The 26,556-nt window shown below is 34.5% G+C and overlaps 4 protein-coding genes across 8 annotated transcripts; all 4 read right to left on the bottom strand.

Annotated features, from left to right (window-relative positions):
• Positions 1-3,807: 3,807 nt before the first annotated feature.
• LOC149742644 (uncharacterized) lies at positions 3,808-4,926 on the bottom strand. Its single transcript, XM_089883971.1, has one exon. The coding sequence runs from the start codon at positions 4,402-4,404 to the stop codon at positions 4,078-4,080; it is 327 nt and encodes a 108-aa protein (XP_089740097.1). The 5' UTR covers positions 4,405-4,926; the 3' UTR covers positions 3,808-4,077.
• Positions 4,927-5,082: 156 nt separating this feature from the next.
• Positions 5,083-12,273, bottom strand: LOC149742643 (F-box only protein 24-like). Of its 3 annotated transcripts, none has more exons than XM_089883830.1 (15): positions 11,785-12,273; positions 11,646-11,714; positions 11,433-11,585; positions 10,648-10,852; positions 10,263-10,425; positions 9,916-10,003; positions 9,732-9,847; positions 9,282-9,453; positions 8,545-8,689; positions 8,179-8,291; positions 7,865-8,034; positions 7,318-7,447; positions 6,258-6,407; positions 5,938-6,049; positions 5,083-5,737 (listed from the first exon to the last, which is right to left on the bottom strand). In XM_089883830.1, exons 1-15 carry the CDS (start codon positions 11,794-11,796, stop codon positions 5,529-5,531), a joined length of 2,007 nt encoding a protein of 668 aa, XP_089739956.1. In that variant the 5' UTR covers positions 11,797-12,273; the 3' UTR covers positions 5,083-5,528. The 3 variants fall into 3 exon arrangements, with proteins under 3 accessions (XP_089739956.1, XP_089739963.1, XP_089739958.1); XM_089883837.1 differs by having other exon boundaries at positions 9,916-9,997; XM_089883832.1 differs by having other exon boundaries at positions 11,433-11,582.
• A 144-nt stretch (positions 12,274-12,417) lies between these two features.
• LOC149742642 (protein FAM72A-like) lies at positions 12,418-15,025 on the bottom strand. Its single transcript, XM_089883959.1, has 4 exons — positions 14,776-15,025; positions 14,072-14,149; positions 13,705-13,829; positions 12,418-13,218 (listed from the first exon to the last, which is right to left on the bottom strand). The coding sequence occupies exons 1-4, from the start codon at positions 14,946-14,948 to the stop codon at positions 13,142-13,144; spliced, it is 453 nt and encodes a 150-aa protein (XP_089740085.1). The 5' UTR covers positions 14,949-15,025; the 3' UTR covers positions 12,418-13,141.
• Positions 15,026-16,112: 1,087 nt separating this feature from the next.
• On the bottom strand, positions 16,113-26,181 carry LOC149742641 (coatomer subunit beta'-like). Of its 3 annotated transcripts, none has more exons than XM_089883745.1 (23): positions 25,966-26,181; positions 25,790-25,895; positions 25,251-25,369; positions 24,906-25,032; positions 24,573-24,776; positions 24,144-24,335; positions 23,674-23,765; positions 23,285-23,435; positions 22,788-22,887; positions 22,564-22,674; positions 22,072-22,267; positions 21,665-21,811; positions 21,217-21,347; positions 20,668-20,737; positions 20,280-20,417; positions 19,990-20,100; positions 19,729-19,900; positions 19,270-19,405; positions 17,672-17,849; positions 17,353-17,424; positions 17,186-17,254; positions 16,869-16,970; positions 16,113-16,648 (listed from the first exon to the last, which is right to left on the bottom strand). In XM_089883745.1, the coding sequence occupies exons 1-23, from the start codon at positions 25,966-25,968 to the stop codon at positions 16,559-16,561; spliced, it is 2,817 nt and encodes a 938-aa protein (XP_089739871.1). In that variant the 5' UTR covers positions 25,969-26,181; the 3' UTR covers positions 16,113-16,558. The 3 variants fall into 3 exon arrangements, with proteins under 3 accessions (XP_089739871.1, XP_089739880.1, XP_089739887.1); XM_089883754.1 differs by having other exon boundaries at positions 16,905-16,970; XM_089883761.1 differs by lacking the exons at positions 16,869-16,970; positions 17,186-17,254.
• Between the last annotated feature and the right edge of the window lie 375 nt (positions 26,182-26,556).

Below are 26,556 nucleotides of genomic sequence, written 5' to 3'. Positions count from 1 at the left end.
GTATTCTCTATGTGTTGGGGTTCAGATATCTAACCTACTTTTTTATATTTGCTGATACTAAACTTGGAAAGAAGCAACGTAGAAGCGCTAAATGACTCTACAAATTCGATAATCGATACCAAATGCTTTACCCACATATATAAATTATTCGATACGTTTGTCGACTTTTATAAGCAAAGCGTTTATTTTAAGCGACAGAATATCCTCGCGACTCATTAACGAGCCAATGACGTCATAAGCGTACGTGCTGACCTGCACGTAGGCCCACCAATTCGAATCATAAGAGTTGCCGCGTATTTTTTGTTTATAACCAGTTGCTTACCATACGCAGTTCCTTATAAATTTGCAGAAATTGTTTAACACTTACATAGCCATGTAGTGTAGAATGAAGCAATGTACATAGTCGCAGATACCAAAAAAAACAGAAGAATGTTTGCTGAGATTAAACGAAACAATAATGTAGAAATTTAATAACTTGTATTGTTTGTTGCCAGTTTGTTAGTACCTCCACAATGTAACCCCTGCTTTAGGGTCAGGAATCGAAGTCACTATATGTAAGCCAACACTTATGCTTACACAAAACGAACACTATAGAATGTTTGTTCAGTCAGACTACCTGACGTATTGAGTCACGTAGCAGCTTATGACTTTTAAAATTCCATAGCGTTACCTCTGTCAGCCCACGTACTCACGTAGTCGCTTTCTCGTTTCCTTGTTTATGCATGACGTCATCGGTTCAATTGGATGCTCACCGGTGTGTGACCATATTTGTGTTCACTCTATCGTCCATCCTATACTACGTACATAACCCTTTCGCCTATCGGCCCTATCCAATGTGGTTTGCTCATACTATATACGTCATGTACGGATACATTTGTTTAAAGTTATGGGCTTATATAGAAACTGGTTTATTAAACGTTAACTGTTATGATAAAAAATCCATTATATCATTTATATACTGTAAGTGCAATGATGTGCGTGTTCCTGGTGTGGAATATTGATGTAAAGCAGAGTCCGTATATAAAACATTGCTTATATACATATACACTGATAAATAGTAATCAACTGTACAAGTATAGTTAAATACATACGATACATATTAAAATAAAACATATAAATAAATTAGCAAATTAGATTTGGTTTATTTATTTGGCATATCGTCCATCGCTATAAACTTCTTTTAGTAATTCTGTAATAGGGTTTCTGTTTACATCAGTATACTCGGCTTCGTCTTTAGATAAAGCGGCATATAACTTCTGCGTACGTTTGTTCCAGTCTACTGACGTATGCTGAATTTTGTTGTTGTTCAGCGCAAAGGATCGCCAATCAACCTCGTTTTTTAAGGCTGCATTAACAAGGCTGTAGCAGGTCAATGAAAATGCTCCTCCGCATGCAGCGATGACTGCCCACAAACAGCTGTGTTGTCGTAAAACACCGACAGCTCCTTTGGTCATTTTACCAATATCCATGGTTAAATTTAATATTGATTAATCTCACTTTAAAAGTGGGCTCATTGCTGCAATACAAATAACCATAAAACTACCTGTATATCTCTTTTCAGTCATTCAAGATTTCGCAACTACCCTACATTACAATGAGCTGTCAAATAAGTTGTTATTTGAAAAGAAAAATTAAAATGAGTCAAAAATTTAAATGATTTAAAATCAGCTGGCGCTTGTTACGTCATTCGGTTACCAAGGTTAAATAAACCACTGTCATGATTATGACGCAATAAGTCAAGAAAGTTGTCATAATGTAAACTGTTAACTCACATGTAAAACTTTAAAAGAAAATTGTCACCAGCAACATTTTTTAGATCCTGTATCCTAGTCTAGTACAACGTAGTTATTGTAGTATACAACCCAGATCATTGAAAGCTATTATTACGGTAGGGTGGGGAAGATGGGACACTTTGTTGGACGAGACTTTTTTATTTTATTTTTACGGACACCCCATTAATGATAATCAGGAAAATAATGTTACAGAGTTATTCGACAGTATTATCACGACTTTATAAAACGCGAGTCAAAGCTGATTACTGTTTTTAAATATTAGAAAATGTGTAAAATGGAAACAGAACATTGGACAGGTAAAAAAAATGCAAAACAGTAAGGTGCTAATTTCAAATTCTCGCTAAATCATAGTAAAGCTGTTTTAAAGATTTATGAAACCGTATTCTCACGACTCCCATATATCGTTATTAATTGTTTAAAACACGATCAGGTTATTTGGATATTATGTGCTAAAGGTCCGTCTTCCTTCATCCTACAATATGTAAAGTTTAAGTGGCAAAAAATCTAACACCGCCAGTTAATTTCGGTAGGTTAACCACAAGCTGCGGAATACTGTTAATGTAAATATATTTCAATTTATAGAGTCCCGTCTTTCCCCGCTTTGTAGTTGTGTAGGTTTTTATTCCCAAACTTTGAAAAGTTTACTTTAACTCAATAATTTATACTCCTTTAATTCCTCAATATGTGCTTAAGTGTCCAATCTTCCCCAGTTGTACTGTATATTCATATACTCTGTGATAATATTAATTTATATTCAAAATGGATAACGAAATCAACAATAGACAGTGCTCGAAGTTTTATGTAAAGAAGAAAGCCTTGTTATTTCTCACGAAGAGGAAACTTGAATAGATTAATTAGTATTTTTCGGAGAATCAAATTTGTACGATTTAGAATCCATTTTTGAAACCCTTGCGACGCCATCATATAATATTTATCAAGATTTAAACGCTATAATGAATTTCAAAGGGATGTCAAATCTTCGCCGACTGGGTCTAATATTCAGAGTACGTTGGTCAGTTTAAACGGAAAAAAATAAAGGCTTGAAACATGGGCATCGTTTCATAGAGTGTGTATAACTGCGGACCAAAGAGGGCATAATCAAAGTAAATATGTTTTTTGGGGTACTATACGCTAGCTATTATTCTATGGACAAAATACCGGTATATACCACAAACTCTCAAAGTCACTTGTTTATTTCCCAATATTCCGTAGGTGCTCCAGAAGTATAGATATTCCAGAAGCTAATCTATAGCGCCAAGTATTTATATTTTTACGCTCACAACCACTTATATGGTGTTTCTGTTGTGTTTTGTTACATACGTCATACACATGATATTGCACACTTATAGAGGCGAGTATAAATAATTTAAAAAACGCATTTTTGCTTATTATTTTTATCGTTTATCTAAGACGTGTTCACCCTTGTCTAATTTTCTCATATATATATATCTCAGTTTTTTTAACAAAACTAACACAAATTTTGTGAGACAAAATAAAACTGTGTGAAATATTTCATGCTGTTTTATTTAACATCGTTACTGAATTTGTGATACAAATTTGCAAACTACAAAATTTCGGCAGTTATATAATATGATTCAGCAAGTAGTCAAAACGAGGATCTTATTACATGCTTTTATTATTCCGAAATTTAAAAACATGTTGTATTCGATCAGCACCGAATTTTATTACTTAATAGCAGTAATCGCATTTGCCGCGCACTTTTTAGGCCATGAGAATACCGTCGAATAATATTGTAGCTTCAGTTTTTGTCTATAACGTCAAATGGGAACCTGTAAACCAAGATTTTAAAAGGGTCCGGTCTCTGCCCGAGTACCGTTTTCCCCCATCAGCTCAATATCGCCTCGATGTGGACATATCTTAACGTTTTTAGTTCCAATAGCATTCTCCAAGCCAAAGAGAGTACCGCTTTAACCACAATAAACTTGATATGCGTAAGCCGTTATGCAATTTTTTATACTGTTCCCTTTTGTAATGTAATACAACAAAATAAAACTTATATAACGCGGATGAATGTTTTATTTGAACAAAATCAGGCAAAGCACCAAGCAACTTTTGTTAAAATACAACATACAAGTTGTGGAAATTGCGCAACCCAAAGTTAAACAAAGCAAACGCATTTAATTGCCTAAATAAATAAAAGTTTGTGCGTAAGACAAGAAATCTAATGCAATATATTAAGTTAGCGTTATTAAAAATAAATAACGCATTTAATTATTTTCCTAATTTAATCGTTTTGCAATTTGAACAAAGAGGTAATTGTTGTTTATTTGGTGGCGTATCGTCCATCAGCGTAAACTTCGGCTAACAGGTTGGTGATTGGGCTTCGATCAACGTCAGTGTAAACTGCAGCATCGCTTCGAATAGCAGCATATAACTTCTGTGTGCGTTTGTTCCAATCAACAGCAGTGTGCTGAACTTTGTTGTTGTTCAGCGCAAAAGATCGCCAATCAATTTCGTTTTTCTTAGCTGATCGGTAAAGGCTGTAACAGGTTAAGCTAAAAGCTCCTCCGCATGCAGCAACGACTGCCCACAAACAGCTGTGTTGTCGAAGTACACCGTACGCGGCCTTGGACATTTTTGTAACTTCCATGCTGATGATTTAACTTTCAAATTAAGATTGTCAAGAATAAAGTATACCAGCTCTACAATAAAAACAAGTTAATTTAAAATACCAGTAACTACAATAACCTGCAGTTCTCAATGAATAGATCACGTTACGCAACATGACTGACCAAGCCGGATCGCTTTCTGTTGGCATCTCATGTTTCTTTAAACTAAATAAACTGCATCTGCCATATGTCCTGTATACAAGGAATCAATAGAAACTAATAGAGGGTTGAAGCAATTTACTAAAAGCTGCGTTGTTAATGAATTTAGTTCTCCAATCGATACCGCTTTATATACACGACCGAATGACCTTGCGTCGATCAACCGATATAACCTGTCAGCGCCGTTTGAAGGTGATGACGCAATCTTCACGTCGGGTTACGCAACTCGCCACGTTTTTTGGCTTAAACAGTTGTTGAAGCTCAATATTAAATAAGAGCAACGCATTTAAGTACTACACGTTCTCCCTTATAAACAGAAAGTCCATACGTTCACGTTTTAAAAGAAATATACTTCAATACATTTAATTAGGTTATATTTGTTTACTAAACTGAGAATACATTCATAATCATACAACTTTTCTGATGTTAATCAGGTCATTGTTCGATCACACTAACTGCATGAACTATCAATTACAAACAGTAGGCTAGTAATCGTATATTTACATCTTATTCTTGTCGTATTTAAGCTAGTAAACCACAGACTAGTAGTAACCGTATAGCCTACTGTCCTGCTAAGAATGTTTGAGGCGAAACGAGATTGCGTAACAACCAGACGATTTAATTCAGTGACGTCAGTGTCCGGTATTTCGCAACACCCAGAAGCGAACACAATGAATCATTAATGTCTGGTGTTCATCGTTGTTTTTCGTATAGCGCTATAGGATGGTATATAATAACCGAACAATACGTTTTGATGTTATTGTAACTATAGTTTCATTTAATTGATAACAGTTGTCTTGGCATGTAATGGTTTTAGTAATCTGGTGTATACCTTCGATACTTTATATTAAAGTCTTAACGCTGCGCGATGTTTGCACTATAAAGTAAACTCTGCCTTGGCTAAAATGTCATGAAGCTTTCACTCATGATCAAATTTATTACATTTTTAACCCTTCGTCTGATCAGATACAATCTTTTTATCTAACTCAACTCTCTCCGCTTCGAGGCGCAACTGTTCCACTGCATGACGTAACAAACGAAGCTCTTCTGAGCAGCGATTTTCTGGCGATGGTTCAACTTTCTCAGCTGAAGGCTTATTGGAAACCTGCTTTGAAACCTTCAATTGCTGTTTCAATGGAAATGTAACCTTTTGACCTAAATGCAGAAACACTAGGTTGTCACAACTGTCAAACTGTAACAACTTTTTAGGTTCATATACTGCTGTGTCATATATATCTATGTACCGTATACAAAAGCTGTATAAAGAGTTTAGTAAAACTGAAAATATTATTGTAATAATATCGAACTACAGTAGAAACATAAGCAGTTCACGTCAAATATGCCATACAATTTACCTGTAGTTGTCTGCTTTAGTTCCTCAGATCGGGTAAACCGATCCATCATTGCTTCAATAACTTTAATTTTTTCAATTATATTGCTGGCTTTTTTAAAATCCATAAGCAGTTCCTAAAACGGGAAAAGAGTTGAGATAAAAGCATCAAAAAGGTGGCGGTATAGGACAATATTGTACTATTCTATTGTTACCACACACTAATAAGGCATTATATATTTATGACCAACTTTACATTGAATAGAATTCGGTATGGTTTGTGTAAGCAGAGAAGATCGCTTAATGTATCTGAACCAGGAGTGTGCATATATAGGTAAAGTTCACCTGTTGAGATTTCATGGCTAGTAACTGTAGATGCTGGCTGGAATCTTGGTTGGGGGGTTCTTTGTATTGTATATGATGATTCATGTCATAACACGAGAGAAGAAACATGCTCTCTTTGTGTGAATCAACCTGCCGGACACTCCAAGGAATCTGATGTATGTACAGGTAAATGTTGGTGTGATGATAATATAAATGTTTCACAAACATAATAACCGGCAACCAGCACACGACTGACTGTGTGGCGCAAGGCATATTTTGGTTTCCTTTGTATAGTAACACACCCAAGGGCGTAGCCAGCCTAAAATTTTGGTGGGGGCCAAATGTTTTACGGTTGTATTTTGGGTTTGAAAAACCACCTAATTACAACGCAAAACATGGGAATGCGTACTGTGAATGGCATTTATTTTTCACAATTACGCCGCATGAAAACACAACGATCTACAACTACATTTAAAACTCGGTTCGTTGCCTACCACCAGCCATTTTTGTCACAAAATTTGAGATTTGTTTTTCTTAGCTAGCAGGTAGACTGTTTATTACGAAATAGTATGGATTCACACGTGAATTCATCCATCATAATAGCGATTGTTTGACCTGGCAACTAATTACGACATAATAGCAATTCACACGGCGATTATTTGCGTCTCAATAGGGATTGACACCTCATCATTTAGCACGTGTAAGAAATTTAAAAACAGGCTTAAATGTTTTCTTTCTTTTTCTTTTAATTTGAAAAAAGATCCGGAACCGGATCGAGATCCCCCATTTGAACATCACTGTTTAGCACGTTTAACACTTTAATTTTATTTTTTCACCAATAACATTACTGTAAAACTCAAAATTTGGGGGGGGCCATGGCCCCTCAGGCCCCCCCTTGGCGACGCCCATGAACACACCAACGCTCTTTAATTACGGTAGTGAACTGTAATGGTCTTTTTAAATATGGTAGTGCGAAGATCGTAATTCATATAAGAGAGAAAATACGGGATATAGCAAAAACGGCAATCATTAAGACCAACTTATAGGGTTAAAACATACACAACAATAAATAGCCAAATACCTTGATATCGAGATGTACGAAATCCACGCTTCCTCGGCTGTTGCCGGGTAATCTCCCATTATGGCCACACCCTGTACCTAACATTTCACATTCATTACCATGCTCAACGACTGCTAGTGTGTGATTTAAGCTGGATAATAAAAGTAGGTATAAGTTTGAAACGTTATTTAGAGATTGTTGTTCATTAAAAAAATGTATGATGAGCCAAACGTAGTCGTATTTTTTTATAATATATAGTGAGAGTGGGGTAAGACGGAACACCTTTAGCACACAATATCCAATTATCCGTCTTTTAAACAATTAATAACGCGGTCTATTGGAGTCGTGAGGATACGGTTTTATAATTCCTAAATGCTCTTTGTTTACTACCAAATGGGTCGAGAAAATAGAAAGAATAAGTGCCCCGTCTTTTCCCACGCATTTCATTTTTTATAATACGGTCGGTAGTTTGCATTTCCACTATACATTAAATTCCAGGTGTATAATTCTACCTGAGAATTATCTCTTTAAACACACATTGCGTGCATTACATTCGGCATGCATATACCTGCAGAACAGTAATCGCAAGGTCTTTCCATAAAGAACTTGTACAGGTGTGCTGCGATCGATTCGATCTCCAGTTCCCAGCTGACCTTTCCTGTTGTTGCCGACCATGAAAGCTCTGTTGTATTCATCGATGAAACCAAGATGTCGATCTCCTATTGAACATGACATGACCTGCGAAAGGGAGGGGGACATGAGACATGTTTAATTTAAAACTAGATGCAACAGCCACGCCTTTAACTGACGCGCTCTTTCCTACATCTTTATCCATATATAGGGTGTTTTAACGACTGTCGTTTTGCTATGTGCTTGCATTACCTTTGCCACGTGACGAATCACTTGCGGAATTCCGACACGAAACGGAGCTTCGTGACCAAATATATCCAAGAACTCAGAACGTCTTTGCACGAGCAGATGCAGCTTTCCGCTTTCTGCAAACACAATTTACCAACGTGTGCCAATGTATCTTTATTTTCTATAGTGTGAGGTGGAACAGAATAAATGTTAAATGCACAATTTATATCAACTTATTCCACGTAACATCGGTTTATATAAAAGAATCTTGCAAAAAATAAGATGGCGGCGGTTTAATAACTCGTCACGCACAGCTTTTTCAGGTAAACTACTTGGCAACAGTCGCTTTTTTAAATCAAAAGTACTTTCATACTGCTTAATATGAACAACCTGTTAGGAATCCAACAACACCAACACTGGTCATGACATTTTGAACTTTTTCTCCCAAAGTTTTGCTCGCAGATTTGAGAGTTACCTGCATGCCTTCCGATCCGAGGTTTAAAAGTGAGGATTCAAACAAATGAAGAGAGTAAACCTGAAATATATATCCGACACATAGTACACACATTAAAATAATGTATTATTTAAAAAGGCATTCAGTATAGGCTTTTGCTATCATTTATAGAACAGCCGGGTGGAGAGGTGTTTTCAGAGTGTACACAATATACAAAAACAATATATAGTAGGGTGGGGAAAGATGGGACACCTTTAGCACATAATATTTAAACATCCTGATCGTGTTTTACACAATTAACAACGGTCTATGGGAGTCGTTAGGATACGGCTTTATAATTTTTTGAATTTTCTTTGTTTACTATCAAGTGCGACAAGAAAATAAAACACAAAGTAACATACATGGTAACTCGTAAGCTGGCACGAGGTGTTAAACAAGTGTGATATAACGACTGTCGTTTTCCGGCCACGCGAAGATAAAGTAAGTTACATTCATTCATTCATTCATTCATTCATTCACAATATAAACAATAAGATATTTACAATGGTGGTTAACTGGTCATAGAAATCGTACTTGACATATATAAACAAAAATAAATATAAGTAGGCAGGACAGTCAGTAATTGAAAGTGTTTAAACTTTAAGCGAAATGCTAACGTATAGTCAATCTGTACCTTTCCAGCATCAGTGAGAATGTAAAGCGTCTTTTGTTGTGACGTCACTGAAGTGAGTTTCATCGAAACGAACCTCATCTCGGGGTCAAACGTCATATTGAAAACGCGCCGACATGTGCGCTCGTCAAAAACGTCGATTTTATCACCGGCGATCGGATTATCTCCAACAGAACTGCAATCATATGTTATCGACATTTGTTAGTGAATATGACTTATGATTGTGTAATGTTTGTGTGAAAGTTCTTTTAGGAAATCAATCAGCATGTTGGTGTATTATTTTAATGGTATATATACCAAAAGATATATCATTGGTTCAATGTCACACATCATGATATTTGAGCGAATAACACAAACCCTTCTCGTATTCTGCGTTATGCTGCTGCTTACAATAAATAAAATCCGAAAACTCAACATAAACAAAATATATTTGTTTGTTTATTAGGTAATTACCCTGAAGGTGAGCTCCTTGTATTCGGTTGACTCCTTCGTGATTTCATTCGATCACTTTGCGTCAAAACGTAAACATAACGGCGTAAGTTGTTGTCGTACCGTGGGTCAGTAGTAACCTTATTATCAAAACAGGGATTTCATTTACTAAAAAATGTTACAGCATGTGGTAGAAACTCCTACTTACGTCGACGACATTCTGGGCGAACTCGATATGCCAATCAGCACGTCGATATACAAATTCGTTGGTTATTGGTTCCCTTTCCCATCTGCTCCTACGAAGCAAACAGCTAAACTGTGGTGACCGGGAAACTGCTAATCTTATATAGTTAATAGTCAAAAACAGCACTTCTAAAAGGATTAATAATTTGAACAACGCAAATTAACTGCATAGTTAACATCAATTACGACAGTTCGTTTACAATAAAAAAAAACATATACTGTACTTAAAATCTTAAATAATACCGAAAACATTAACTTTCGCTTCGCAGATAAATGTTGCATGTTAAACAGTCAACAAAAAACGCGACTGACCGATAAACATGTAGACAGCTCGCCAAGTCCAAAGCAAAGACGTGGTCTCTACTACAACACAACTTTTTGTATCCGTAACAAGATTTGTTGTCGGTAATACTACACTGAGTTCGACGTTTGGTACCACTACTTCCCAATAGTTGGTATCTGATGCCTTTTGTATCTGAAAATTAAAAAAAACACTCGTCACTTCAACACACAGCAACGTGTGCTCATTTTGTTTGATTAAATGTATTAAAAACAAACACTTTATGGTCTAAAAATATATTTTGCACTATCAATATTAACGATGCAATATTGATAAACATTAGCCGTGCACCTGCCGACAGAAAATGTCAGCGATCAAACGCAATGATATAGGCCTACTAGTGGTCTTGCATCTTACAATGAACTGCGTACTCCCTCTTCCATTTTTCAATGCTTGCGGCGAATAATTCCGAACCAGGTGACCGTGTTCGCCATCCAGGATAATGGTTCCGGGTAAGAAGCATCCACAAGTGATTCTGATCTATAACTGAATGAAACCTTGTACACGTTGAGGCCAACCTTCCGATGTCTCTCGGCTTTAAGTGCAAAATAATGTGTCCCAACTGCAACAACGAATTTACTTTTACTTTTCTTTCTAGCGCAAAAACTTTATTCTGTGCGGGAAGAGGGGCCTGTACTATAGTGTCTCATACTTCCTAACGGTATTTTTAACAATAAACAACGCACGTTTATCCTACCCCAACCAATACTGTATATAGCCTATATTTTTCTACACAAAGAGAAATATATTTTCCGAGAACAGTTGCTGGATAAAAATCGTATCCAATGTCAATGTATGGATGCATGTGAGTGTGACTTATATATATACTATATATTTATATATATATAATATATATTTGCGTGATTGGGAAACGACAATCGCGTTTCTAGTTATCATGTTTGTAACTTAGTCGGTGCTTTTTGATTGATATGGCTGATAATTTGAAGAATCCAATAGTGACCAGGACTGGGTTGGAGCAATTACAACTAAGGCTCACAATGGGAGCAGCATCGAGAATCGAATTCGATATCTTTGGGTCACGATCGATGCAAGCGCTTTAACGAATAAGTAACGGAACCGGATATATGTATTGGAGATATAAAAATGGCAATAATTACATTTATACAACGCGAAACACTCACGATTTCATTTGGTAATTGCAATATCAGCGAACAGAGATTAAAATCAGCATTTTCCGATTTTCGTGCGGCAAGTGTAGAAGGACGGAGCTTTTTGGGGTCGATTTTGATTTGCTTTGTCCGGGAGAATGTTCCAGAATCTGCAGTCGATGTCTGCTGTTGAAATTGAAAACAGTTTTAAAGATATATAAGACAGTCGAAAATGTTTTTTCTTACCACAGCATCATCGGGAATGGGTCTCCATTTTCTTTTGCGAATCGGAATTCGCTGCTCCCAATTCTCCGCCTAAAAATGCACGCTGTAACTATGGTAATAATACACAAAAAGGAGCGCTAAGAGGGACAGTCGTACTCACCCCTTCGTCCATTTGAACGCAACTGTGGTCCTATTTTGTTCGGTGTGTTGATGAACGTGGTAACATTTTTGGGAAATTTTACTTCAGGAAATATTGGGTATGACGTCATAATTTGCAGGATTGTGCAAATATGTAAATTGTTGTCACGGAAAATGTTAGCAAAGTTCGATTTTTTACTTTTGGTTTTATGCAAGCATATAGATACCTTATATGATGCAAGTTATGAAAACAGGTCACCCAAATAGTTTAAACGCCCTATATGCAACATTTGATTTATAAGTAAGGAATCTCGATTATATAAATCCATTCATTTAATTAGAATGAATTGCCGCACAGAGCAAGTGCTTAAATTAAATTCACTAAGCTTCTCGATGCGAGTAGTTTATTTAAAGATTATAATTCGACATACTGTCGTTATTTGTTACCATATCGGCGACCTTGGAACATTTTAAAACGGCTAATGCTATAACTTGGTGAATAATAGATAACATCAGTTGAGAATAAAACACATTATTAAGTTCACACTAAACTCCCTGAGGGTAATAGGATTATTATATTACATACCACCAAGCTGTTCCAACACGAGGATAAAAAAGTAATGATAATGAAAAACTGCCTTGGGTACACGACCAGGAACATACAAGTATATTTTATTATGCATTGAAACTGCAGTTAAAAAGTTGAAGAATGGTTGACATAAGAGAACAAAAAGAAGCATTCCATATTATTGGCGACATAACACACCTAATACTGGGCACATAAAACATAAAGGTAGTCGTAAGAACACCAAGCACCTTAATGGCAAAAGAAAAAGGCTTGAGCAGCCTTATATTAACAACACACTTGACAGTTAACATAATATTAATGCATGGGAAGTAATTGTATGGATTTGTTGTTGGTAAGTTATGTAAAAACCAAACCCACATTAAAACATTGGTTTTACCCCCCTCCCCCACTATGATAGTAGGATTAACCAGACAATCCATGGGAATGACAGCGGTGATCTAAAATTTTAAGTCATTGTACTCAGGTGTACTGACATTGCAAACTATATAAACATGTAAAAATCAAAATTGAGCTATTACTTAGCTTGATAAGACTAACGCAATCCATTTAAGCGCTTTGGGTAAAAAAAATTAGGTTATATTTACTACCACAGTAAACATTGGAAAAACATTTAGGATTTAAAAAACATCGACACTTAATGTAAAAATAAAAGCAGCAAGTACCAGTATAGCAGTGATACAATTAAAAGCATAATGATGCAATTATCATATCAAGCTAATTTGTTATTTATATTACACACAACAACATAGATAGTTCTACATGGAATGATTTGGTTCACAGAATTAAAATATTACCGACACGGTTCATCATCAAATGATTTATTTTCCACAGAAATCTCTAAATCTGCCCACTTTAACACATCACAACCTATGTTAAAAAATATGATGGATTTTTGTGCACATAGATAAGTATATTTGCCTGAATGCCATATAAGTCCTTTATGTGACTGGTGCCGCTACACCGCATCACACTCAGATCGAGACGTGTAAATTTTTTTTTAAAAAATCCATTTTTTTTTATTTTTATGTGCGCACGAGTTACCACACTTCTTAACTTTGTGCATGATTTTGGATATGGCCTACATTTTGTACAACCCATTGGTAACCACTGGGTTGGAGCAATGTCCATTAAGTGTCTTGACACATACGCCGATCAGTGTTAGTATCCCTGTCGGGCATCAAACTGGTGAAACTTTGGTTTTCAATGCAGAAGCCTAAACCACTGAGCCACGGCGCCCGACAGCATAAACCATTACAATATTGCCTACTTAAAATCAATTTCAGAAAAAAGCTTTTAAAGAGTTTTATTGCTTTCTTAAAAGTTTCGGTCTGGGCATATTAGATAATATATTACCTGAACTATTTAGCCTTTTTGACACTGTGGAAGCATGTAGATGAAATATCCAGAAATGACCGTTATTACACGAGTCCATACATTTAGCACATGGAAGTACAACATGGTAACCCACCGAGTTCCCACTGTGTTTAATTTATGTTTATTGGTTAAAAATATAAATAACTAACATAGAATATTTTCAAATATACAGCCACATTTTAGACTTGTTATAAAAATATACAAAAGACACTACTATAGCTTGTTTTAAAAACTATAAATTGTTTTACTGATTTACCGATATTCTTTAGTATTTAACACAGGGCGTGATTTACAGTAGCATGTTGATTTACAGTAGCAAAAAAATGAGAACTTTCTAGATCATTACCAGGAAGTGCATGCCATATCTTTTATCTTACAGCTGCACATGTCAGTTGTATAATGCTTTCCAACCAAATCAACTGCCCTGCAATACATAGGTATTTTAACCTTTAAGATGGTGATACTAATATATAAGGGAATAAAAACACACAGAGAAATTCTTCGCCATTGTTAAACTAAAACCATAGAAATTGAATAGCCTATGCTTAATTTTGTTACAATTTCATTAAAAAAAGGTTGCTTTCTGTCGAGGAAAGTTGTTAACCAGTCTGCAGAGTATGGCAGTTGTTGACGAGATCTCGCGCGTGCAAGACGGTTATTTTTCGCATGCGCGCATGCTATCATTAAAAATCTGCAAGCAGAGCATGTACATTTTTAAGCCACGTTAGGAAATCTTACTTAATGTAATACGTATTTTTTTCTTTGTTAGATTAATTGGCGTGCGTGGGGCAAATTGTGGCGTGCATCACCAAAAGTCTGTAAAAAATCGGGCGTGCACCTGCCATATTCTGCAGTCTGGGTTGTTAACCTACCCAGTTAATAAAATATTCGTTGACCTATTTTAAATACTTTTAACAATACTGTATTTTGCATGCTTTTTAAAAGACAAGGTTCAATAGAAACATAAATAACATTGTTTACTTCTTTATAAACAACATTGCTGCCATTTCAAGACTTTACCATGAAAACATAAAATAATAATGTTCTTACGGTTTGGGGGAAATGTCCGTTGAATATAAATTTGCTGAAGTATCTGATAATAACAGAGCTTTCATTGTCCGGTCGCTTAACCTCTGCTTGCAAAATGCGCACCACAATATATAAACTTTCTTCTGTTTGAAGTATGGATGAAGATTGAGTGGTTTGTTGTACAATGATTCCATTTTTAGTCACAATATTAAACTTGGTACTCAAATATTTAACTTTTCTATTGTATAAAAGTTTGTTAATTGTGAACGGTTTAATAAACACGCTCTGCACATTGCAACCGAAGACGATTTTGCTTATAATAATCTCATAATCTTGTGACTCGTGTTCTGCGTCTTCTTTAATTACTTTAATTAAACACTAAAATGACCGTTAAAAAGAAACAGTACGTATTTTGTAATCTTCAGTGATTCATTAAGTTTAATGAAACACACTTGTGTCTACTGTTTGGTCTGGTATAACCAGAGCAGGCTTATAACTACACTCCTATGTTTACAACACAAAATTTACCAAAAATGCTGACTGGGGATTTCCCTGCTTACTTGCACTTTTTCTGCAGTATGTAGCATATATGACATGTCATATGCCATATGGTATCTCGGTTCAGCGCTGGTATGTAAACAAGTTTACCCGGAAAATAAAGAAAAGGAACTGTTTTAGGAGCGCATCAATCGTATCTGTGCTTTTCAGTTGTCATTAAAGTTTGATTTGGATTAGCTGTCCCCACTGTTTATTAAATTATAAACTTTGAAAAGTATACCGAATATATTATAAATTATACTAACATGTTTATATACGGACTCTGAAAGAAGAAAATCGCCATTAGCATCCCAGATGTACGAGATCTGTTATTTATGCACCAGTTTTCCTTCATTAATATTAAAACAAGAGAGCACAGCTCTAGTTAATGAGGACATAGTAGCCGAAGTCGTACGTCATAACGTAGAATTTAAGGTAAAATATAGCATCAATTTTTATAAAAAGATAAATATGAAAACAGAAATGTACAAAATATATCGCATCCAACGACTGTTATTTTTAGTCGGATCCAGAGTTTTAGATTTCTCATTAAATAAGTTATCGGTGGGAACCAGTTTTCTAGTGGAACCAGATTTCTGCGACACCGGTTCATGGCTACCGATCATCGGCAAAGTAGATACTATTTCTAATCTAATTTTTTTTTTAAATCTGCCAACTGAAGTACGTGACTTTTGTTTTAAATGTAATCTTTAATTGCCTGAAACCGGTCGGCGTTCTGTGATTACAAACAAATATAATGTACCTGAACAAAGCCAACCTCAAAACGTATCAGCAATTAACAGGCTTAAAATAAATGAGCATTGGTCGTACATACATCTGTATTTTTGCAATGGAGCGATGCACCATGTCAATATTCATATTTTAAGTTACAATTAAAAACCCAAACAATGTTGGCAAAGTAATACACCAGGTGTGACTGAAATGTTAGATATTGCACAAAACTATTTTTGTGAATGTTATTTGACTACATCAATATTCAATATGCTTGCAAGTTGTGTTGAATCCTACACAATAAGGCATGGTAATGTAGATAATATATGTACAAAATACCAGCTAGTTTCCCAACTATACCAAACTCTTATAAGAATACGGGCGCAACAATATTAAAGATTAGAAACGCTACAAATTTAACTGCTAATTCTGAACACCGGTAAACAAGTTTCACTTAAATGAAAATTCTGCAGCAAAACTTAAGCGCTTCTATACGAGATAAATAAGTCAATGATATGAAGATCTAGAGATCTGGTTAATCATCCAAGAGTTCATCATCAAGATTCACACCACTTGTATCTATATCATCGTCTAACTCCAGATTTTCAATGTCCAGCTCAAGGTCCTAAAAAAAGAAAAACCTTTAGTACAAAGATATCGAAACTAAAGCATAAATATAGGTTTAAACTGAAGCTGAATAAAAAAAAATCAAATAAATAATAATTGAAAACTGCAAAACCACCAAATAAAAATAATTGCTTTTAGTTGAAATTAGAGGGAAATTAAGATGTGCTGCCATGCATTGAACTACACCCGACATGGGCATGCGAACAAAGTTTATATACATCATATTCATCCAGGCTGGAGGGAGCTTGTGGCACCTGTTGTTCTTGTGTTTCCACATCTGGTGTCTCATCTTCCTGTTCTTCACCAGCACAAGGCTCATCCTGGTAGAATATTGTGGTTAGTTGCTACGTACGAGTTTATCTTAAGTTGTGTTTACCAGCAACATTATTACAATTGAAACACTTCTACATTGTTTTTCCTATAAAAAGTGTTTTTTTTGCATGTTTGACCTATATTATGGTAAAAAATTGTTTGTAATGCAACGATAATACAACGGACTCACAGTCACAACAATATCAAATAGATAAATATTTACTTTGACTGTATTTCCGTCATCTTCATCCTTTATCAGTGGAATAGAAACCTCCGGAACAACGTCCTCCTCCTGTTTGATTCACTCAATTACAACCACACATGATCAACACACACAATATTGATTATTACATGCAGATAAATAGAAGTAAATTCTAATAAAGTACGAACCTCAACCATTTTATCTGCATTTCCTGATTCAAACCCAGCAGCTTCTTCAAGTACATCGCGGTCATCATTTGACTGAAACAAATGTTTTCAAAATAAATAGGTTTTTTACACTTTTCAACAAATAAATTTGTCAAAATCTCCTAAACGGTTATACTTTTAGAAGTGTGACATTGCTTTTATAGTTTTTTTATTTCTCTCTGTGAAATGTTATGCTATTTTATTTAAGGTAACACATTCGTAGATAAATTGCCACTACCTATTATTCTAATTTTTTGTGCTGTTAAAATTACAAAAATGGATTTACTTTTGATCAACTTACCGGTGTGACAGGGTAATGGGAAGCGGGTCTCAACTCCTCAGTTGCATTAAGAAACTTCTCGGCCACTAAACTTTCTGCCAAGTTCGGAAACAAGTTCTCATATTTTTCTGGGTCAGCGAGTGAATCAGCTGCCTTTTTATTTGTTGAACTAAGATTTTCTTTCCATAATTGAACAACCCTGGAATTAGAAGCTTACATGAATTCTATTACATCCATACATGTAGTAAACAGTTAAGGATGATTGGGTCAGTTTAAGTTTCAGGTCATAACAACATTTTTCTGGTCCCAAAATAGTGTTGTTTTGAAAGATTTTGTCCATGTCAAATATCAAGAACAAAACTTTAATCTATTTCTAACATGGTTCACAGGATATTTAAACTATCGAGCATTGGGACAATGCAGGCACAAACTCTCTGGTCCCCCAAATTTGTTGTAAACCCGACTTAATTTTCTTCATTACAGCCAGAATTTTTAAACCAAAATTGTTACTGGTCAGTGGTCACCAGTTTGAGTAAATACCGAAACTCTCCATTAAAACAAACTTGGTTGTGTAATCATAAAAGTTAACTCCTTAGGGACGAGTAATGCAAATATGCATTTTGAAACAGGTGTTCACAAAAATGTTCATAATTTTTTTTATAGTTGGTAAAAGTTCTTACAGTTGGTTTTATTTGAAAGAGGAAGGAATTATCTACCAATATAACGTTTGAAAAAGGCATCATAGCATTTAAAAGTTTTTACCAAACTTGATTTGAAAACCCTAAAGTATTTTTTAAGAAGATAGTTCATATTCTGCCCAAAAATCAAGGTTTTAACGTCATTCTGTGCAATAAAAGCGATTTTATTTGATCTCTATGTTGCACTGGGGCTTCCCCGTCTAAGTTACCGGTTAAAAATGTGGTTTTGCGTAAAAACAGCTATGTCAGCTGTTTCTACAAGTTTTTTAGGTATTATGAAACAATTTTTACATAAAAAATGTTTTTGTGTGTATTATCTAACTTCATTTTGCTTCTACATGCTGTTTCTACCTTTAAATTCATAATAAAATGTTTTTGGCAAGTTTTGTTAGGATTTTAGCGAAAATGAGCTTTCAAAAAATGACGTCACCAGGTTATAAGTGACGTAATTGATCCCTTTGACATCACCAGTTCAAACAATCATTTTAGTTGGGTAGTAAACAAACCAGGAATCAACTTTGCAATAGATTCCTTATGTAATTTTTACCTAAAAACCCTAATTACACATAAATACAAGATTTCTGATGATGTCATTCAAAATTTAATGACGTCATCAAAAAAATCAAAATACAATCTTGTAGCAATTTTTCCAAAGAACAAAAGTCTAATTGGTCATTTTTCGCCACCACAAACACCTGTGTCGCTAGGGAGCAATATGTGACAGTCGGTCAGAAATGGAAAATTTGTTAAAATATATCTCGTCCCCAAAGGGTTAAAAAATATTTTTGGTGTTTTAGTCTTGCAGTTAAAATAGAGACAGAAATTGATCCTAACAGAATAAATTATAGTGAGTACTGCCACTGAAATTATTGAATCAAAAATGTTGTGTGTTTGTACATGCTACCAACATTCAAATTGCACCTGCTCATTTCACTTGGAAGATAAGTTCGAGCAAAGAAAGCAGCTTCAGGAAGTCTGTTTGTGTTGATCAGCAGATCGAGACACTGCTTAGTTTGGCCAGTAATAAAGTAACTTAGGAAAGCCACGTTATTTTTTCCTGGAAAACAGCAATATTTATTTAAATGGAAAATATTTAGTCATTTATCGAAATTATTTATCTAGAAAGACACTGCTTAGTTTGGCCAGTAATAAAGTAACTTAGGAAAGCCACGTTATTTTTTCCTGTTAAACAGCAATATTTATTTAAATGGAAAATATTTAGTCATTTATTGAAATTATTTATCTAGAATACTATATATTTGAATAGTAAAGAGTTATTTTATTTTATCTTAGATAAAAACTATTATTATTAAAATTGAGAAATGATTGACAGTTTTTATACTAATTTTTTTCAAATAGAAAAAAAAAAATTCATGTTACCTCCTGCTTTAGCTCCATCTGCCAACGACTTAACCATGTCAGCGTTACCAGCTGATGTCGCAAGCAAAAGCAAACCACCGAAGTCTTCTGCTTGACGTAAGCACTCCTGTGCAAGTCCAAACTCACATTTCCGTGTAGCCAGCTCAGCAAGTTGCTTCCATTTTTGCTCAGCCTGTCATGGAGAAAAATCAACTTTCTAGTTTTATGGCTTCTACATTTCTACAGTTTCTACTTTCAAGTAGAATGAGATATTAAGTTTACCTGTGCCTCCTGTGCAAGTTGGTAAGCTACCTTGAGATCACCCAGACCAAGAGCCAATTCAAACTTGTGTTCTGGGTCACTTGTTACAGCCATCGCTTGTGGTTTAAATCCCTGTGAAAATAAGACATAAAAATGAAGGCTTGTTGCAGCAATTACTATATAAAATAATCTACAATTCTGAACATAATATTGACAATGTAAGTGTTAAATGTAATATAACCAAACAGACTGATCATTGCAATGTCATACAAAGTTGATCAATCATAAAAACCATAAAACCAATCCGTTACTTGTTTCTCAAGAAAATGTGCAACTCTTGTTCTTTGCTCTTTTGGAATAGAAGGAAGAACTTTATCAGCAGTCTCAAAATCTTCTCGCATCACCGCAGTTTGGTATTCAAGCACCGACAGCAGCAGAGAGTAACTCACCTTAAAAATAATTTCAGTTTATACTTTGTAAAAAGTACAATTTTCTAAAAACGTAAGAATTTCAAAGCAAATTTGAAACAGATCTAAAGAACATAACTTTTTGCCAGCATACAATTAAGAAAAGAGTAAATACCAAAGTGTCATGTGATAGATGCAACATTGTGAATTTCTAGGATGGCATTATGGCACAAATTTGTAACTATATAATTTGCGTTTACGTTATACTTTCACATATTCACCATCAACTCACCACATTAAGTTCTTTATCACCGAGGTAAAGTCGGTTGTCACTTGGAATATACCCGAGTAGATATAAGACCCTGAAAATACATTACCAATTGCAAATTAAAATGTAAAAAAATTTAGCTCAAATTTATAGATTTTTATAAAACAACTTAAAATCGATAAATCTAAACCATGAAACCCCCCATGAATTTTATATAATGAATTTTACGACGCAAATTCAAGTTGCAAAAAAAGATTTTTGGCTAAATATTATGGGTTTATCTTATGCTTGATAGCAACAATTTATATCAATGTAAACAATGATGCATTTGGCGAAAGTTTCATGACAACTATTCGAATAAAACAAGAAATAAATCCAGGGACAAAAAATATTGACTTATTTACCAAAGATGGCGTACACTAATAGAGCACTTTCCATTCAGACAAATAAAAGCAGTCTGGGTTTAGGGGTAATAGGAAAAATTTGGCCCAAATCCCAGGTTTTTGGACCTTAATAATACCTCACCCATATAGAAGGAAATATCCATATTTGCACAGACAACATAAAACTTACCGATCCAAATGAGCAATGGTGACGATCTCACCACCAACATAATAATTTAATCTGTTGACAGAGTTGGTGTATATGAAACAATCGCCAACCCATAAACCAGTCTTCACAACTTCTTCAATTTCTCCAATATCCTGACAAAGATAACATTTGCAATCTGGTTAATTCAAGTTTTACCCAATTTTATAAAAATAAACACTGTAACTGGTAACTGCACAAGAAACCCAAATGTTTTTAGAATTGTCACACGCGTCTACTGTTTACATGGGTTATGTGGCAGTGCATTGGTATAGCTGCCTTCCTATATCCATTAAACTACTGTATATTAAAATTATGACAATGTGAAGAGGTATATTAAAACACAGTTACAAAAGTTCAAAATTTTAAAACTCAGTTGCACGTTACCATATAAAAATAAAATCTCTTAAGCAATTTTCACACAAGCACTCACATCACTGAATGCATCAGTTATCCCATCTTCAGTAACCAGGTCGGTATTCTCCTTTGATTCTTCAATCTTAGATTGATCATACTTAAGGATGTAAAATGATTCATCGGATGTAATACAAACCAAGTCACCGTTATCCGACCAAATCACCTGATGGAAATTAAAATGGTAATTTTTCACATATTATAAAAAATTACAAAACAAAAACTGGAATATTATTATACGGTAAACGATATACTAAAAAGCTTGCTATTAATTTAAATTAAGTTATCTAAATTATCTGTAATTAAAAAAACTAAAACTAAAAATGTTCTATATAACATATATGATAATGAACACATATATTTGTATATTTATAAATATACATTTTTTTAAATACAAAAAAACAATTAGATATATTTGTTTTTTACATTTTTAGGGTTAATTTCAATTCTTCTAATAAGTTCAAGGTTCTCCCAATCATAAAATGCAAGTCCTTGTGATGTTCGAACTCCAAGTAGATGGCCTCCATATATTCCTTCTGCACCAAAATCTGGTTTGAAAGATTTTCGTTCCTTAAAGTTTTTGAAAAGTTTCACGGAAGTTCCACTTTCCCTCACTGCATATCTGGAATATCAAGTTGTAGTTAACAGTTTAGTCAATATGGGTGTGATGTTTTGCATAAAGAAAATCACTTTGGTTTATTGGTAATGAAGTAATTGCTTTTTTCCAAAAAGGAAAAGAAAATATAAATCTTATAGGGCCTAAACCATTTTTTATTGAATTTCAATAGAATATTTCAAAAAAAACTATTACCAAATGAAAAAGACATACTCCAAGGGATGTTAAGCTCTTGTACACAATTATGGTTTTCTACTGAATACTTAAGTAAATGTGCATTATGCAGGAAAGATTAAACTTACTCAGATGAATCTTGGGCCCATGTAAACTCAAGAGCCGAACCAAAGGCTTTGTTTCTCAAAGCCATCGCAGTGTAGATGATGTATTCTCCATCTCCACACACTACAACAAACCTGTAAAAAACAACATTTTATTACCACGAAATCAAGCACATGAATTGAGCCATAAGACTAGTAAAATATACTTTAAAATTCCCTACACAAATGATATGCATGTTGATTCTTACCTTCCATTTGCGTTGTGTTTTAAAGTTTGTGGATAAACTTCACAACTTCCCATGTCTTTCACTGCAAGCTGGAGACGTTCTCCATCCTTCAAGTCTTGTTCTGTTATGTAGGAGTCGAAATTATTGATGCATCAAGGTTTAACACAAAACACAATATTTATTACTATATTATGTAGTTAGTTAGTGTCATAAATTTAGGTTGAAGTGATCTTTTTAACATTTTCTGCCTTATAGGTGATTTGAAAAAATAAACAAAACAAATATTTCAGATGCAAAATTAAATAATCTTTTTACAATGCTTAAACATGACTTTTGACACCTTGTTTTTAGTTCTTATTAATTGTATATGAGCATTGCTCATTGAGGAATATCAATTACATTTAAGGATTTATTTTTTCTCAAAGACAGGAACTAAACAGTTTGTCATCTTGGGTAAACTTGACAGGGTATTTGTTACGATAAAAAATAAACAGTAACGGCCACAAACAACAACAAACCAGTCATAGCCTTCAAGTTTGCTTGTTGAATCTCGGAATGTTTGGCCCAAATTATTTTCCCGTTGCTGTCCATGGACATTGCAGGTTCTTCCCGTCCAAGTTTAATCATGATACTTCCCTCATCGTAACCGAGCGCAATGTTATTCGAACCCTGAAATATGAGATAAGAAAATTTATAACAGAAAAAAGGTAGTCTATGTGATTATGTGATTGTAAAGATGCAATAAGATTGTATTCTATATCGGAGAAGCATTATTGGGATAGATACCTGTCATTGTAGCTTAGCAATCCAAATTTTAAGCAGAATTATATATATTCAGATGTCGAAATTTACAAAACAAGAAAAAAGTATTTTTGTACATTTTCAGTTTAATATGCGCTTTACTTACCTTCATAGCAGAGATGCACCACACACGCTCCATACCATAGTTAAGTGTGGTTTCCAGTCTATATGTGTTGGCGTGCCAAATCTTAACAGTACCTGATGTAGGAATAAAAAATTAAATATTTCTAAAGCAAGTTGCTGTTAAGTTCGCAAACAAATCCAATGGGAGTATGCCCACCATGCTATAAGACTTGATCAGGGTTAAAAGTTAGTTTTTACAAAAACGCATGTAAGATTTCAGAGGATCATTGCAACAGTAAAATATTGGTACGCCAAGCTAGGGTAACCAAAAAATCTTTACACAATGTATTATGTAAACATTAAGCAACTTCATTTTGGATTTTTGTTGATAGAATTAATGAAATAACACAGTCTATTGGCAGGTGTCTTTAATTAAATACAAACGTCTTAAATCAAATAAGTTAACTTAATTTGAAGTGACAGTTTATCAAACCATGACCCCAAATAACTTACCATCCTCAGAACCAGTCATGATGATGGGAAGTTCAGGGTGGAAGCTTACACACACGATGTTCTGTGAGTGACCCTCCAATGTCTGCACACATGTCTTGTTCTGATAATCCCATATTTTTGTTAAGCGATCGTCAGCGCCAGAAATAAGGTAAGGTTTGTCACCACCATTGTAGTAATCCACGCAGTTGACACCTGGGTTTATTAATAATGTTTAAGAAATTTCGGGGGACTACTTTTCTTCTAGATACCAATATTTAACAAGACTGTATCATACAAAACAAAGCATTAAAGCTTTTAGAAATGAATAATTAACAAACTTAAAAGCTTTTACTACAAATTAATGTGGCAAACCTTTTGTATTTTGTAAATATATAAATGAAGTTTGTTGTTTAAAATTATGCAGATAATATAAAACATATGGAGTCTCACCTTTATCATGACCAGTTAATGTAAAGTTTGGAGTTGCTGAACCAAGTTGCCATACTTTGATACTGCAGTCAAGTGATGCACTCGCGAATTGATTATTATCCTTGGGATTGATGACAATTTGCATCACGTAGTGAGTGTGGCCCTCAAATACTTGAGCACAACTCCATTTCTTGTCCCAATCCCAAAGTTTAATCAGCATGTCATCTGCAACGTTTTTAGTCATGACTCTTGTAATGTTAGGAAAATAGACCAATAACAGATAAGTTTAGCAAAATACCAATTTAAAAAAACAAAGTTTTAGGAAGAAATGTGATGAAGCAAAAAACAACATACCACTGCTGGTTAATATGTAGGGTTGGGTGGGGTGGACAGCAATTGATCGAATGTAATCTGTGTGAGCTTCAAACGCATGAGAACGTTCCAGGGTGTTGTAGTTGAAAACGCGTATTTGCATGTCATCCTATGTAGAAGAAAGAAGTATATAATACACATATTTTAAATAACAAAATTCACTCCAAGTGAAACCACATGCCATATCCACTGCTCCAGAACCTCGGCTAAATTTTTATGCTTTATTAATAAATTGCATTATAAAAGATGCTGAGCAATCTGCTGGTATGAAAACTAAAGCTAGATTTGTTCAAATAGTTTTTAAATGTAAAGAAAATCAACACGAACCGATCCAGTGATGACCCAGTTTTTCCGAGGAACAAATCGTGTTGCTCTTACAGGAAGGTCACATACTTCAAACGATTTGACCAAAAGTTGAGTTTCATGATTCCATATGTGAACATTGCCTACAAGATGATACAGAATATTAGTGCACAATGTTTCAACTAATCAGGTTTTTCCAATCGTTAAGTAGATTAGTGACTACAATTGTAGGCCCTACAGATTTTAAAAGAACTGCAAAAGATGGCCATGGTATTTAACTTGTGCAATACATACAAATAAATCCCTATTCTAAACAACTAACATGTTTAATATATAACTTGCGAAATAGTAAATAATCTAAGATACTTATTTAGGCAATAGTGAAAAACCCTTCGATTCACTACAGAATAAGAAGGTGGGAATTTTTAGACATTGGAGGTTATAAGGGTTATTTGCATAGTACAGGTGTTTAGTTGTTGGTGGTTAGCAGATAACACAGGGAACAAATCCTTTACCAGCTTCATTATTTAACATAGCACATTATTATAGAAGAGAAATCTTACCATTATAAAGTGATACCAACATCCATGGTTCACTAGGATGCAAATCAACACATTTTACACGATCCGATCTTGCGTTAAGTTTTCGCTTGATATCCAAGCGCAGAGGCTGAAAACCGATTTATTTAGCGTATTAATGTAAAGGTGGTATAAATATGTACACAATATTAACTACTCACCATTATACAATTTTCTTATGAAATTCCTAAACAATGAACCGGAGATTTTATGGCGATGTTGGCAGTTCAATTAGCAGCGTGTTACTTCTTTTATTAAAATTTTTTAACAAGGAAAACAATATTCTCGTTGTTAGCAATGCTAAAGTTCACAACTTGTGGTACACGTAAACCTACTCAACGTAGAGTTTATATCGGATACCACCTAGGATATTTTGAATTCTTCCTTAAATAGTTTTACCGATTAAGTCATCTTAAAATTAAAAAAAAACTAATGGCCTATATCAGGTAAACTTGTAGTAGACATATGATAGTCACACTACGTTCGGCACAAAAATGTAACTACATTGAAGTTTATATTCGCTAAATTCGTTAAATCCAGAGTCAAACCTATACTACCTAGCATGGGATCTTAAGTGGGTACGATCTAAACTTTTTTGACGCGTTGGAAGTTTTTACAACATCCCAGCTTATTTATTGACGCGTTGGAAAACATTCCATTAAAGTTGAATCACACGTAAACAACTTAATATTTTGAATTCGACGGTTTACTTACTGAACTGAACAATATATCTTCGTCTTTTCAATATTAAA

Source organism: Ciona robusta, chromosome 1 (assembly GCF_009617815.1).
Source record: "Ciona robusta chromosome 1, ASM961781v2".
NCBI classification, from domain to species: Eukaryota; Metazoa; Chordata; class Ascidiacea; order Phlebobranchia; family Cionidae; genus Ciona; species Ciona robusta.
The sequence above is the reverse complement of the archived record's forward strand: the minus strand, read 5'-3'. Positions and strand labels throughout refer to the sequence as shown.

Excerpts from the sequence above, each read along its gene's own strand:
- LOC149742644 (XM_089883971.1), bottom strand. The coding sequence starts at position 4,404 with ATGGAAGTTACAAAAATGTCCAAGGCCGCGTACGGTGTACTTCGACAA.
- LOC149742643 (XM_089883830.1), bottom strand. Across the intron at positions 10,004-10,262 it reads AGCTGTCTACATGTTTATCG|GAGCAGATGGGAAAGGGAAC; the intron begins GTCAGTCGCGTT and ends TTTGCTTCGTAG. Across the intron at positions 9,848-9,915 it reads TCGCCCAGAATGTCGTCGAC|GTTACTACTGACCCACGGTA; the intron begins GTAAGTAGGAGT and ends TTTGATAATAAG.
- LOC149742642 (XM_089883959.1), bottom strand. The coding sequence starts at position 14,948 with ATGGAATCATTGTACAACAAACCACTCAATCTTCATCCATACTTCAAA. Across the intron at positions 14,150-14,775 it reads ACGGACATTTCCCCCAAACC|GGCAGTTGATTTGGTTGGAA; the intron begins GTAAGAACATTA and ends TATGTATTGCAG. Across the intron at positions 13,219-13,704 it reads AAAAAGGCTAAATAGTTCAG|GTTGTGATGTGTTAAAGTGG; the intron begins GTAATATATTAT and ends TTTTTAACATAG.
- LOC149742641 (XM_089883745.1), bottom strand. Across the intron at positions 17,255-17,352 it reads ATGCAGATAAAATGGTTGAG|GAGGAGGACGTTGTTCCGGA; the intron begins GTTCGTACTTTA and ends TGAATCAAACAG. Across the intron at positions 16,971-17,185 it reads ATGACGGAAATACAGTCAAA|GATGAGCCTTGTGCTGGTGA; the intron begins GTAAATATTTAT and ends ATATTCTACCAG.